The sequence below is a fragment of the Polyodon spathula genome, chromosome 18, assembly GCF_017654505.1.
Source record: "Polyodon spathula isolate WHYD16114869_AA chromosome 18, ASM1765450v1, whole genome shotgun sequence".
Taxonomy (NCBI): domain Eukaryota; kingdom Metazoa; phylum Chordata; class Actinopteri; order Acipenseriformes; family Polyodontidae; genus Polyodon; species Polyodon spathula.
In genome coordinates this window covers 9,565,780-9,580,926 of record NC_054551.1, presented here as the reverse complement: position 1 = coordinate 9,580,926, position 15,147 = coordinate 9,565,780, and the positions used below count along the sequence as shown (strand labels likewise).

The 15,147-nt window shown below is 40.7% G+C and overlaps 1 protein-coding gene across 1 annotated transcript; it reads left to right on the top strand.

Annotated features, from left to right (window-relative positions):
* The first annotated feature begins 2,640 nt into the window (after nucleotides 1-2,640).
* LOC121330548 (MAPK regulated corepressor interacting protein 2-like) lies at nucleotides 2,641-14,843 on the top strand. Its single transcript, XM_041277142.1, has 5 exons — nucleotides 2,641-3,189; nucleotides 3,469-3,538; nucleotides 7,732-7,862; nucleotides 13,711-13,812; nucleotides 14,297-14,843. The coding sequence occupies exons 1-5, from the start codon at nucleotides 3,138-3,140 to the stop codon at nucleotides 14,365-14,367; spliced, it is 426 nt and encodes a 141-aa protein (XP_041133076.1). The 5' UTR covers nucleotides 2,641-3,137; the 3' UTR covers nucleotides 14,368-14,843.
* Nucleotides 14,844-15,147: the final 304 nt, after the last annotated feature.

Below are 15,147 nucleotides of genomic sequence, written 5' to 3'. Positions count from 1 at the left end.
GTCACGTTTTCGCTCATGCGATTTCCCGGAAGCCGCGTAGCAAACACAATCTTCAGTTAAAAATGTTGGGATCTGAGCAGCACTACTGCATTTGTAGTTGTTTTGCACTTATTTGAAAAATACGACCACATACCAGAAAAAAAATTGCTGACCTTGTTTTGCTTTCCTTCTAAAACTGACCATCCAAACAACAGCACACAACAGACCTTCCTCGTCAATTCTGCGTTCCTAGCAAGATCTCTCGCTATACTGAAAATAATTGTGAAAGCTTATAATACAAAGCGAAAACTGTCATATCTGTGTTTACAAATACACAACACACCTGTTTTTTTTTTTTTTTTTTTTTTTTAGGCTGTAATATAAAGCCTTCTGTTCTTTATTTTATTGCATTTTGTCGTGTTCTTTTTTTATTTGTGACCTGCTGTTGTCTGATTGTAATGTATTTTTTCTTTCTTTTTTAAATTGTATACATTTTATTGCTTGTTTCTTATTTTTGTGATGTCTGTATGGTCTTTATATGTTTTATTGTGTATGTTTTTTATGTATGTTTTTAGAATACTATATTGTATGTAAAAAGGGCACAAGTGTAAGGCTAATATTGTCCGTTTGTTTGTGCTTTCGTTTTTATTTGCGTCCTGCAGTTTCATGGTCTTTTTTTTTTACAGCTGCAGCAATCATATTTATTCGATTGAACGTATGCTAATAGTGTGTATGCTATATTATGGTCATTTTTCAAGGATTTGTCTTATTTGAAAGAACTGAAAGAGTTCCTCTGCTATTGTATTGTGATTGACTGCTGTGTGAAAGGACAGTGTGTCATTTTGAGAGATGTCCTGCAGTGTGATACCAAGCTTTTTCTATTCTGTTTTAAATAATCATTGTCTAATCCTAAACTTTTTTTAAGTCAGACATTTTGTGCATGTAAAATAGGGACTAGTTAGGAGTGAATAGTCAGATTATTTTCCAAATTAACAATTTTGAAAATCCAGTATTGCACCGAATATAGCCTTGCAGCCAAATAATATTTCACAAGAACAGGAAAGGATAGCCTTAGAGAGTGAAAACTGGATGTGTATATCGCACAGGGCGCAATCAATGATCTGTATGGATTTGAATACATTCACCTCACCATTTGCTTTAAACATAGGTACGCGAATTCAGAGACTAAACTTCCAAGACCTTAAAAAGAGATCATTAGCGAAGCAGATATCTTTTAGTATTAATCAGTCTGCTCATTTGTGCAACAACATGCGCGACCATAGATGCAGGGATTTTCAATATCCAACACCTGATCATCACAGTCCTGAATTTGCCTTTGCTTAAGACAAATGGCACTATCTGTTTCCTGCCATGTGCAATTTTAGATGCTGGCAGCTATCTCAAGCTGGTAATGAAATTCCTGCACTACAGGAAAGAAACGTGGCTGCTGAATAAGATAAGAGTATTGCACTGTAATGTCTGTTCCCTCCACGAGGGAGGCTGTGTTAAGAGTATTGCACTATGATGTCTGCTACCTCCACGAGGGAGGCTGTGTTAAGAGTATTGCACTATGCTGTCTGCTCCCTCCACGAGGGAGGTTGTGTTAAGAGTATTGCACTATGATGTCTGCTTCCTCCACGAGGGAGGTTGTGTTAAGAGTATTGCACTATGATGTCTGCTCCCTCCAGGAGGAAGGCTGTGATATGAGTATTGCACTATGATGTCTGCTACCTCCACGAGGGAGGCTGTGTTAAGAGTATTGCACTGTGATGTTAATCACACTCTATGTAAACAGTTTCTTGCATGATTTTCTTTTTTTTTTTTTTTTTTTTTAAAACCTAAACGTCTACAAATGCACCTGTTGTAACGTTAAGCGTAATGTCATTTTTAAAACACGGACCAAAAAACATGACTAAAATGCACAGCACATGGACTAACTATTTATTTAACAGAAGCTAAAAAATAAAGCCCTAATTTGCCACCGATCCAAGATTGGAACTCGCTTAGTCACCACCTAAAGTTTTAACCTTGTAAATGTCACATCTTGAACAATCCAGATCTAGTGTAAACCAGCTGAATCTGGACTGCTGAGAAGAGAGAAATACCCCTCTTCAGATAGGAAACTTGTCTGTGCTATAACAAGAGATCCAGAAGTTGTGGTAAAACTAGGGGAGGTCATAGCACATTTTAATACAGAAACACTCATGTATCAATATGACGTATAAACGTATCACTGTTCTTTTTATATGATAATTAGGACGTCTGATTTTTTTGTCGTCAACAGTTTAAATCCATAACGTATGTATATTTCCACACACTGGGGTATGCAAACTTCTGACTACATATATCTCTCTCCCCTCTCTGTCTCTCTTTCACAGAAAAGAGAGAGAGAGAGAGAGAGAGTTTTATTTTGTAGTGGATTTGCAAGTATAATTGCACATAGAACATACGTCAACTTTACTCAATGCTGTTTTACAAAGAGAAATCGTGTTCAATCGGGTAAAACCCGAAAATTTGCTAAAATATTTTGTTTGTTGTCGACTTTCACTTAAAACACAACAACTTTCTAGAAATATGTCCTCGGTTTTCCTATTGGCTCCTTGGAACGATAAACAAAACAAGAAAGAGGGACATTACAGCTAGGTACAAAACTTGCATTTCCAGAACCCTCAGCGTCCATCACACGCTAATCTAAAGATATCATATCAGGGAAACGGCCAACACTCGTCTGAAGGGCGCGTCCCCTTTAAAAAACCCCAAAGAGGCGTATGGAAACGTCACAGGTGGGTGGTAACACTCAGGATCGCACCGGCTGCTGACAATCGGTTTCATGAAGTCACATTGTAGCCCCATAGCAAAGTTACCTTGCCAGACAGACGCGCTTTTGGCTTGCACTGACTTGTACCCTGACTTTAACCCTATACCACCACACGCACGTTTTGCAAGATCTTACTGCTGACTGGGAATACATTGCACCCTGTCACTGTGGCTGCTACAAAAAGAAAGAAACGCCGGGACAAAAGGGACGCTTGGCTTTTATATTTCTTTGTATTGAATTTTTCTACCTTTTTTGTACGATTTTGCCACTGATACTGCAGTTAAGCGTGAGTTACTGGTATCTTCGGAAAGTGTACTGAGGCGCACTGTTGTAACACACGATGTACACTATTACGAGAGGTCCCAGCAAACTTGTCACACAAAGGAGAACAGGTAACACGTGTTTAAATGACAAGCATACTTTTTATTATGTGCTTTTCTTTGTTTGTCCCCCCACCCCCCAACAGTTGCACGTCCCTGCTATGCAGAAAGCAACACATTAATATTGACGTTTTTTTCTGAAACCTTTGTTATCTACACAGCCTCAGAATGCTGTGGCCATGAATACAGGATGAGGCAATAATACGTTATTGTAAAGCTGTTCGTTGCTCTACGTATTGCGAGTTGTGTTGTTGCTGCTAATGTTTTATTCTTTTGTAACTCAATTGATAGGTCCCACGCAGCAACTCGACAACAAGATCAACGACTCAAAGCAGAAGCAGAAGCCTTGGCCAGTGTCAGAGTAAGTGACATAATCATATTGGTATTTAAAATGCAGTTTATCTACCCGGGTTTTACAGTGGCTGTCTACGTTGCAATCTAATTATTAAAGTGTACCGTATGGCAGCCCCTACCTGCTTCTTAATTTGCAGTATCTTACTCGTCGTTGCTTAGCAGTACAGCTCGTGCTAGTTTTAACGAGCATTTCATTTACAATGCGGTTTTAATTCCTTATATTTGCAAAGCAGTGGTTTATTTTGTGCTGTTGTAAAGATCCCTGTGTTGATATTCCCAGGCAGAGGTGACCTTGCGTAAAAGCAAGGTTACTATGCAGTTCCACGCTCGGCAAAGGTGACGTGTTGAAATCCATTCACTACAAACGACTGGGAGACACGCAGTTGCAAGTCAGATTTTTTTCTGTTTGTTTGTTTGCTTGAATTAAAGTCGACTGTACCGTACATTCTCCTGGTGATTTTAAGCAATGACATGTATACGAGGTAGTATAGAAACGTGTTTTCCATTCGGGGCCTCTCCGTGTTATTTATGCCCTGCTCTGTAGAGCACAACAGCCGAAGCAGCAGTGCAGAGAAACAGCTTTCCAAGACAATGCACAGCGGCTATGGACAGTAGTTACTGGTAAAAGTGATACGAAATTGTCGACTCAAGCGTTGTAAAAATCTGAGAAATGGTTAATGCTGTGTTTCGTAATCGTGTTGCGGTCTCCATAGTAACCCGACTATGCAGGGAGCAAGTATGAACTTCGACAGTTATGCTGTGCCTAGACTGCGACCCAGACTATCACAACTGTGGTCTAGACTCTTACCGAATCCCGGAGGACATAGCAGGCGAAAAACCTTAACCCTCTTCGACCTTGCTACCCCAAATGGAAAATTGATGTTCACACTTTTCTGGAACAAAAAGGCACTCGGTAAATCGCTCGCGCAGTCTGTTTTTAACCTGACTCTTATCCCGAACGTTGTTTCCATTAAAATAAATAAACAAATAACTTTTCTGATGTTTTCTGACAGGTGGACTGGGTGCAGTTTAAATAAAGGTGACGTAATAACTATTCCGTTTTAAAATTGGAAACCTATGTGTTAATGACGCAAATTAGATTTTTTTAGGTAAGTTCGGGATTTCAATCAATGGACATGTGGGGTTGAAAGGCAGTAATGGTAGAGAAAAACAAAACAGACGTATGTTGCAGGAGATATGGAGAAACAAGATACGGTACATTTAATGTAACAGGAAAATAATAGAAAAAAGTAAAGTTCGAAAGCTCATTTTAATGCAATTTTGTAAATATGTGCTGTAATAATTACACGTGGTACACGTTTGCTTGGGGATAACAAGCAGACCAGAGTCGGAGGACCATGTTTGTTTTACATCTGGTAAGGATCCTGGCAGTGGCATTCTGGACTAGCTGCAGTCGGTTTATGGTGCGTACCGAGAGATCACCATGTAGAGAGTTGCAGCAGTCGACTCAAGAGGAGATAAATGCATGACAGAGTGTCTCCGCATCTAGGTGGAAAAGGTAGGGACGAACTTTGGAGATGTTTTGAAAATGGTAGAAGGAAGATTTGACCACGGAGGAGATGTGGGCATCAAAGGAGAGGTTGTTGTCAAGAAGTACGCCAAGGCTTCATACTGTGGGGGAAGGCAGCAGCAGAGAGACAGTTTCCGAGGTTCAGGGCAGCAATGTTGAGATTCTTTAATTGAGTTTTAGATCCTACTAGAAGGAGTTCAGATTTGCTAGTGTTCAGCTTAAGAAAATTGTCAGACATTCAGGCCTTGATGCCTTGAATGCAAGTCGAGAGCCAGACCATGGCACACTACCAGGGTCATGTTTTAAGTAGAGCTGGGTGTCATCAGTACAGGAGTGAAACATGATGCTTTCATCCTCTAAAACTGCAGCAATCCCTAGCAGCACATTGGGCTCCACAGTCAAAGAGTCACTCCCACCAAAGTCAGACCCTTTTTATTTTAGCACAGGGCCTGTTTGAATTAGGTTCCCATTTCCATTAGGACTCTCTGCAACAAGTGGAATCACTTTAGATGGAAAATACTCAGTCCGACCACGTCAACTCTTGATTTTGTATGTTAATCAGGTACCCACTTCTTTTGCATAACATTCCTCATACTGTCGGAATCAGGGTTTGTGTGACTGTTCTCATCCTTCCTGGCCATTTTTTTTTTTTTTGCTCCCATTGCATAGCATATGGATCCATTCCATTTTTACTATGAGTTTAATATGACATACTTGAGCTTGTAGCCTATACACTGTGGCTGTTCAAGCTTGTAGTAAAAGCCTGGGTGAATGAGTGAAACTACTCTGCAATAGTCTTATTTCCATCCCTGTAACAACCTTGAACTGCTCCAGCAAAGTGTCTATTGCAGGTAGTTTTGACAGGTAGTATGCTGCAGTTGCATTAAGAAATAAAGCACAGTGGTTTGATTCAAACCATGTTCACCATTACAGCAGTGTCTACAAACAATCTAGAACAAATTAAATTTTTATAGTATATACCACAGCGGGGATTAGTGGTGGATCCCAAGTGTACATCCCAACATTCTCATACATTTTATCTATCGATCATATCAAGTAATTTTCCTATTATGATTAAACTTATGTGTAGTCCTTAAGAGTAAGTAGCGTGGTTCCGAAAAGTACAGCATTACACATCCCGACATGTTGCTACAACTGTTTAAATAACAGACCTGTCTCATTGTTAACATCCTGACAACTTTTTACACTTACAACTTTAAAGTCTGTTTCAGAGCTCTTTTCAAAATGTTTTTTTTATCACTCTTCCTGCAGTGATTTAGAGGACAGATCTCAAACCCCAGTGCACTAGAGCAAACATTTTGAAAAGAGCTTTGAAACAGACTTTAAAGTTATAAGTGTAAAAAGTTGTCGGGGTGTTAAGAAAATGTACAGCTACGTTATCTACAGTTGTAGAAACACCTGGAGACGTGTAACGCTGTATTTTTCAGAACCCTGCTACTTCCACTTTAACACAGTCTTATAAAACCTAAAGCATACCTGGTTCTAAATATCAATAGGTGAATCATACATGTAATGTGCACAGTGAGGAAACCCAAACCACAGTAGTATGTTACATTTCAAAATCTGTTTTAATAAAAATGTTGATGGCATTGTACAATATTATGCGCAGGACGTTTTGTTAAATGGGTAGTTGGAGTATTGGGTCACATGTAAAGGCTAATGATGATTTCTGTTTGGCTGCTGGTTTTGCTTAAAGCATTTTTGGTTAAATATTATGTTGGAGAAAGCCTCCAGTTCCACTTAGCAGGGCGGTGCCATACTAACTGAAAGTACCAGCAATAAATCCTCTTTTCAAAGAGTTACACAATTGTTTTTCCTTGATCTTTAATATGCTTTTTAAATGTATAATACAACCCTTTATCTGTGTAGTTTTGTACTGGGTTCACACTATAGGACAAACTGTACAGCATTCATATGGACACTCCTTTAATTATGGGCCCAGCATCATCAGGCTTGACTACAATTACAGTGATTTGTATGACTCTTACCGTATTGTATATATTTTAAATACTGTATGGTTCAGTATGTGATCACTTACGACACTAACTTGCGCTTTTGCCAGAGTCACTTATGTGAGGCCTTCTTCATGCATGCAATGCTAATAATCTGGTACCAAGTCTATGGAGCCTTGTCGAGACCCTTTGTCTTTTTTATATTGTAATAAAAATCTAAAGCTGAGGGAAACTGCCACTTAACGTAGAAGGCTTCAGACTGCTTTCTCACCCACCCTTGTCTTTCACAACCTATTACTCCAGTGCTCGGGTCCTTACATTGATTACCAGTGAAGTACAGAATTGATTTTAAAATTGTCGTAATAAACTACAAGGGCCTTCATGGTTTATAGCCATCACATCTCTAAAAAGTACTAACTCAGTATATTCTTATTCGTTCCTTGACATCAGACAATGCAGGACTTTTAGTTGCGTCTTCAATCAGCTGAAGCGAAATGTTTGGCTGTTGTTCTACTCATTTTGTGGGACTCTATTCCGGTTGATATTTGGCAGGTTGAAATGTGCTTTTATATAATTGGTGTGTATTATACATATAACCTCTTTTGTTTTTTTAACTTTGTACAGCGCTCTGGGATGCTATGGTGTAAAGGGCACTATATAAAAATGAATTTGTATCGTATCGTTTTTGTATTGCAGTAGCCCAGCTCAGAAGCTTGTGTTCAGCCGGGTGAACGGAAAGCGCTCCAATACACCAGTGCCACAGACAGACTCCCAGGGCGAGGGCTACACAGCAGCACACCAGGACAATGTCAACTTTGTATACGAAGGTAGGCCTAGTTAACTTCTTTATTTAGTGAGCAGTGTTCCTCAGTTAAGCAACAAGGAGAGAAAAAATAGCAGTGGATAAAATCCAAGATGGAGTATTTTGTAAAAAGTGAGGGAGGAAGTTGTCGCCAAGCTCCGTCAGTGCATCCTCTCATGTAGCTATTATGTGAGACATGTTTTTGTCATGGTTTGTGTTGCTTCTACTCTGGGGTTTAACTTTAACCAGATTCAGCTCAGTGTTTGGAATAGAGTACACAATTAACTTAACCAGATAGGGAGTAATCCAGTATGTAGTGCAGTAAGCCGTCATGTATCCACCCATCACCTATCCGCCCGAACCGTTTATCCGCCATGATCAAGCTCTTCAGCAACGTCACCTGCGTGTACAGTGCTAGTGCAAAACAGCGCTAGTGCTACAGAAAAGGGAAAGCGAGTTATGCTTACAATGGAATTTGTTTATATACAGCACGGTGGCAGGACAGGAGCCCTGCAAATGAACAGGGTTTTCTGTGTAAATGTAAATAGCCTGTATATATTGTAATTAATTAATGAAGTACCTGACACTCCTGGGAGAGCCTGCCTGCTGTAGGTGTGGAGTCTAATGAGCAGGTAGGTCTGTTCCAGCGGGGCGTCTGGTAAAAAAAGCTTCTATTTATTTACCTCCGGGCTGCTGCAAAACCAAAGCCAACCAGGTTAAAGGAGCTGAAATCCGCAGACTTGTGTGTCTGTGTGTGTGAGGGAGAACCAGAATCATGGTTGGATACCGAAGAGCAAGTAAGCAAGTCAAAACCGGGCAGCTGGATTTTGTTTATTATTGAGTCACACCAAACGTTTTGTACAGAGTTATATGTACTCCATGCGCTACCATTGTTGCTAGTGTCACGTGAGCAGTTCAGTATGTTAATATGTAAATAGATCCTGTTTACCTGCGAGGCGTATCAACTTCAACCTCCGTCTCAATCTCCTGCCTGTCACTCAGCAGCAAATTTATGCACCCACACAGCAGATGGCTACCCTGTCACAAGCATTAATACCCTGTATCTTTCTAAACAAGGGATTTAAGGGAGTTCTTAGCTCCCTAATAAAAGCTGAATCTCAAAACAATAATTGTGTGAATATAGAATTGGATCCATATGCTTCTAGATTACAGTATCAGTTTGTTAATCTACAATCCCATGTGTTTTTTACATTCAAGGTTGTTTCACATTATCGCTAACTAAGTGCAAGCACAAGTCTAGCAAAAAAGAAAAACATTTTGCATTTATTACGAGCAAGTATTCCACATGCTGTAGCTCACTGAGTCATTTGTTTACCCTGTAAATACACCAGATTCAACCTGTCTCTCTAAACCTTGGTTTTGCTTATTTCGGGCTAATTAACTCCACAGTGTGCAGCCTTCATGTCCCAAGAATCCTTGCCACTCAGACAGTCCATGACCCCCAACTGCTGACTGCATACGTCATGTGATTGGATTTCCTTGACATGATTTCAGCACCCAGGCGCTTCCCTTTTTTTCTTGTTTCTTTATGTATTTTGTTGGGGCTTGGAAACATGCTGGGAAGCATTCGTATTAAATTATCCAGGGTGGAGGGACTTTAACTTGTCATGGTTTTATCAATACTGTAATTTGATTTGCTGAGGACAGACTATATATTTGCCAGTATAGAAATAGAAATGATCATACAAAAGGTAAACATTGGCAGTCCGTCACAAGATTGCATCAGATTTGTGTGGGTATCTGAGAGAGAGTATTATATCCAAAAAAAATAACAAAAAATACATCTAGCCACAAAACAACAATTTCAAAACAATAGCAACACTATCACGGTCCGTTCTGGTCACAGGACCTTTAAAGGAACACAATGAGCTCCCCCTCCTCGCTTACGTCGCACACCCAATCTCTAATGCACCAACGCTCTTTAAAACTGTCCAAGTCCTGCACCATTTGATAATAATGAAAATCAATCTTAATCCTGGAGACCATCAGGATTCTAAAAACGCTTACAGCATTACTAAAACCAGTGGATAAAATCTTGCTCTTTCGGGATTTTAAAATGGCCAATTTCGCCTGACCCAATACAAAGTTGACCAGTGAGCACTTGTTTCTTTGTTTAAAACTATATTTAATGTTAAAATCAAAGAGCTATTTTGTAAAAACAACTCCCAAGCAAGCCAACAGATTTTCTAAAAAACTAAAAAAAAAAGGCTGCAGCCGGGGGCAGTCTGAAAACAGGTGGAAAACTGTCTTCACTGCGGAACAGAAGGGGCACAATCACTGACCCCCGGCTCCACACGGTTCAAGTACCGGTTTGTGGCTATAATTCCGTGCAGCACTCTCCGCTGCAGGTCAGAGAGCGCTTGGGCAGGGGGAATTAATATAAAACTCTCCAGACAGGGGATTCATCGTCAGGAACACTGAGGTGAGCTCTCCACTTAGTGTCCCCCAGGTCCTTCAGCTGATTATAATAAAGTTTTTTAATACACGTTTCATACAGCTGCTTTTTCTCTGCTGTATGGAAAGCCACCTCTGCCACTTTCTTCAACATCAGTATTTTGCCAGATGATTCCTCCTCCTCTGGCACTGAGAGGGAGACTAGCACTGTGGGGAACAGGGGCTCCTGCTCTGGAATCAAGCGCTCTGATAAAAGACTAGTCAAAAATTGGGACATAGCTGATGAGAGAGGCCTGTAAATCACTCAGGATCTTTTCTACAAACCGCACTGATTTGATCTGTAGTGATATAGCTAATTCCCTACTGGCTTTCCAAATCAATCAGCTGGCCAAGCTTAGTAAAACCTGCTTTATAAAACACTGAAGACTTATGTGCAGAATTAAAACTCACAATTTAAAATGGGATTAAAAAACAGGCTCTTCAAAAACCCGTTTAGTGCACAGCAACTCTTCCGATCTAGTGCTTTTCAATCAACCCCTGCCCCCCTTCTTCATGGGGGAGGTACAGGACAGCTGGACGCAGCCAGTGATGCTCACTCCAGAAAAACTGGACCAGACACTTCTGAATCTCATTTAACAAACCCAGGAGAGGGTCCAGACACACCAGCCTATGCCAGAGCATAGATGCCACCAGATTGATAATAACGAGGACCCTCCCCCTAAATGAGAGTCGTGAAAGGAGCCACTGCCAGCTCTGCAGCCTCCCTTTCACTTTATACAGCAGTCCCTCCCAGTTTTGTTACATGAACGCTTCTTTCCCAAAAAACACTCCCAATATCTTAACCCCAGTGTTTTCCCAGGTCAGCACTGGGGGCAGTGATGGGGGAGTTACTCCCTCCCAGCTACCAGACAGAAAAGCTGCACTTTTTGCCCAATTGACCTGCGCTGAGGTGGCCTTTTCATAATTCTTAATGCAGGATTCCAGCACAGTGACGTCCCTGTCATTAGTAATGAAAACATTAAGGTCATCAGCATACGCAGATAGCCTGATGTGGGGGCTGTTGGGTGCAGCTGGCACAGCCAGCCCAGTTAGCTTCTCCCTCAGCTGTTGCAGGGAAGGCTCTATAGAGAGGGAGTAGAGCATCCCTGAGAGGGAGCAGCCCTGCCGTATCCTCCTCTGCACAGGGAAAGGGACACTCAGATCATTGTTTACTTTCACCAGGCTAAAAACATTCTTATAGAGGAGTTTAATATTAGAAATAAAAACAGGGCCAAAACTAAATGCCTTCAGTGTATGAAACAAATACTCATGGTCAACTCTGTCAAAAGCTTTTTCCTGCTCAATTGAAATTAAACCAACATCAATATTAAAAAGTTTGGACACATTGAAAAGGTCTCATTAAAAACAGATTATCAAAAATGGATAGTTCTGATACACAATAGGATTGATCCTTATGCACCACTGATCCTATTTGTGTCAGCAGCCGATTTGCCAGCGCCTTGGAAAAGATTTTGTAGTCTGAGCACAACAATGAGACGGGGAGATGAGTCGCCGCAGGGCTGAAGACCTCTCTCCCGCAGGGCAGCCTCAGACAGCTCATCTGCTTGCGCTCCTCTGTCTTCCTCTCCAGGCTGAAGAAGGCGGCTGTAGGAGCGTCCATGTCTTTAAGCTCTGTGAAATGGGCTCCGCGCAGGGCGCCCTTCACCTTCTCCTCCAGAAAGCTGCCCAGGCGCTGCCGTCTCTCCTGCAGGTCCCAGTACACCTCCTCACTGCGCTGAACATCCAACTGCCTCTCAAACTCCACAATCTCACTCTCTAACTTGCTGACCACTGCATCTACCGACCTGGTGACAATAGGTGTATTGCTGACAAAACACTTTAATTTGGACCTTTCCGATATCCCACCACTGCCTCAAACTGGCATACTTATTTTTTTCTTTTCTCCAATTCTGCTAAAATAATTAAAGATAATTGGTGAATTGTTTGTCTAACAATAGTTTTGTGTTAAAGTGCCAGTATGACTTTGAATGTGTTTTGGTGGGTAAAGAGATAGTAGCAGATACAAAGTGATGATCGGAAATAGAGTTGGGTGAGATACTGCATCTAATGAATTTATTTGTGTGATGCTTTGGTGTGTAAAACTGGTCCAAACGTGCCCCTGAAAGCTGATTCTGATTGACTTTAATCCATGTGTATTGTTTGCTGGTGGGATGACAATTCCTCCAGATGTCAACCAGGTCAAAAGTGTTTAATACAGTGGCCAGCTCTCTAACATATTGGGGATTGGGCTCCCCGTGGTTTCTATCATTGTTAAAATCCATAGTGCAGTTAAAATCTCCTCCCAGTATGAGGACATGACTAGTGTCACATTGTCCCAACACCTGACTCAACTTTTTAAAAAATAAAATTCACTCCCCCTAACATTAGGAGCCAATCCACAGGTGCACATGCTGACTAAAAGTTTGCAGATATTAAAACAAACTTATATAGAAAACAAATTTATTTATATATTTATTTAAACTAATTTAAAGTTACTAATACAGTTCACAGCTCGCACAGTTCACTGCTCCTTGCTCACGGAGAGAGAGAGGAAAAAGAAGTCTACACCCCCTTCAAAATTTTCACCGTTTGTTGCCTTATAGCCTGGAATTTAAATAGGTGTTGTTTTGAGGTTTTTTTTTTTTTTTTTTTTTTTTTTTTTTTTTTTTTTTTTTTTTTTTTTTTTTTTTTTTTTTTTTTTTCAAAAATCCACTAGTGTTTTCTACTATTATAAAAACCTTGACTTGCATAAAGAAGGAAAAACATTGAGTGAAAACGCTCACATCTTATCCGAAGCGCAATCAACAAGTATAGAGAAACATTATCTGTATTTGACAAACCCCGGACTGGAAGACCCCCAAAAAGCTGTCTAACAAGGATGAGCAATACTTGAAGATAATATCCTTAAGGAATAGAAAGATGACAAGCATTGAATTGACAACAGAACTTGCAGAATGCACAGATGTCATCCATCAAATCAACAGTACGAAGGTCACTCTTGAAATCAGGACTTAAAAAGGATGTGTTGCAGTAAGAATCTCTGTGTTAAGAAAGGGGAACAAGACTAAAAGGCTAAAGTATGCACAAGAACACAGAAATTGGACTATGGAACAATGGTCAAAGGTGCTTTGGACTGTTGATGGATGGACAATGACAGCTGTGACTTCTGGGAGGGGGAGAGTATTTCTGTAGTGCAGAGGGATATTACTTCCATACCCACTCCTATGTGAAGGTCTGCATGTTAAATACAATGATCAGATATTTTAGCTGCAGTTATTCTTAGGTCAGACTCCATCTGCTACTGTAGTTAATCCAGACAGATTAAAGTAATGCATTCAAACACATTGAACCAATACAACCTTTATGATCATACAATAAAACGGGTGTGCTTTAAGTGCAATGGTCTTGTGTTTCTGCAGCCTGGCAGGAGGTGGAGCAGCGGCTGGGAGACTCGCGAGGGGCAGAGAATGGGCACGGACCTGTCCAGTACACAGAGAAGGCACCCAGCCCCAGCTTAAAGAGTGAGAGCTCTATGGGTTTAATGCACCAGTAAAGCATGTTTTCAATATTGCTGCGTGAACACACTGTGAAATGTCAAATTTGTTTTGCTTCTGTGAGCTGCAGTATAGCTTGCAGGTGTGTCCAGGCACATTAATGGCAGGGAGGCTTGGCTGCAGTGCACAGAAGCGTAAACTGCTGAAGCAAGGGACCACCAGGGATGTAAAGTATTTTGTGTTTTAAATTCAGTTGTGTGCATGATTCTCTATTATTTCTGCTTATTATTTGCCATTCTTACTCACTCTTCTGTCAAAAATATCCTCTGAAGACAAAGGATAATTGTGGGAAAATGGGCAGGGGGATTTTAGTATTGCACTGAAGCCCAGAAGTGAATCATTGTGCACTGAAGCACATGCTTCTCATCCGCATTGCTTCCCTACAATTAGCCTTGAAGAGTTTGTTCAGAAAACGTATATGAAAACATCCCTTTTAATTCCTGTTTTCCAGATTTCGTCCCTATTGATCTGGAGGAGTGGTGGGCGCAGCGTTTTTTAGCCAATATTGTGAATCTGTCCTGATGGGCCCGTCCAGCCCCAGATCTGGGATCCGGATGACTACCCCTGGATGATGGAAACTCTTTCTGGACCCTTGGAACCACCTTCGGAAGAAAGAGAATTCGGACCAAGCCTGATGCAGCTCAAGTGACCGCACAGTCACAGCCACGGCCACATGTGGCTCAATGCTGGCCTTGCACCTCGCTGAAACTGCCCATTACGTTTTGTTTTGTTCATGAAACAATCTCTCGTATCTAAAGAAAAAAAAGATACCTTGGCTGGTATTAACTAAAAAAAAAAAAAAAAAAAATACTGAAGTAAAGAATATTTTCTGAAGTCTTGAGTTCTGAAGTGAAATTCTTTGTGAGGCAGGTGGGGCTGCAGATCAATGACAGAACAATTTGCCAGATTTTTCAAGGTCTTTACACCAAGCAAGCAGGGAGCTTATCAATTGCTTGTTTCTAGTGTGGTAAAATGATGGAAAGCCCTTGAAACATCTTTGCTATTATTTGTAGTAACCTCTTAACTTAGCTTCTTATTGCATGTTAAGGCTTGAAACATAACATGTCATGGCATGTTAATATACAGAACTACTAGCATGGATGTTAGTTGGTTAATGGGTAACTCAACTAATCGGTCAAAGTCCATACATAGTTTTTGAAAAAAAGAGTTCCAGTATTGTTGCAACTGGGCCTTTTTGCTGAAACTGATGGCTAAAGACCAGACTGGTGGCTACTTTAATTCGGCTGGCTAGGTGTTTGTGGATAAATAGTAATCAGTCTCCAATGGCAGCATGTTTTGCAA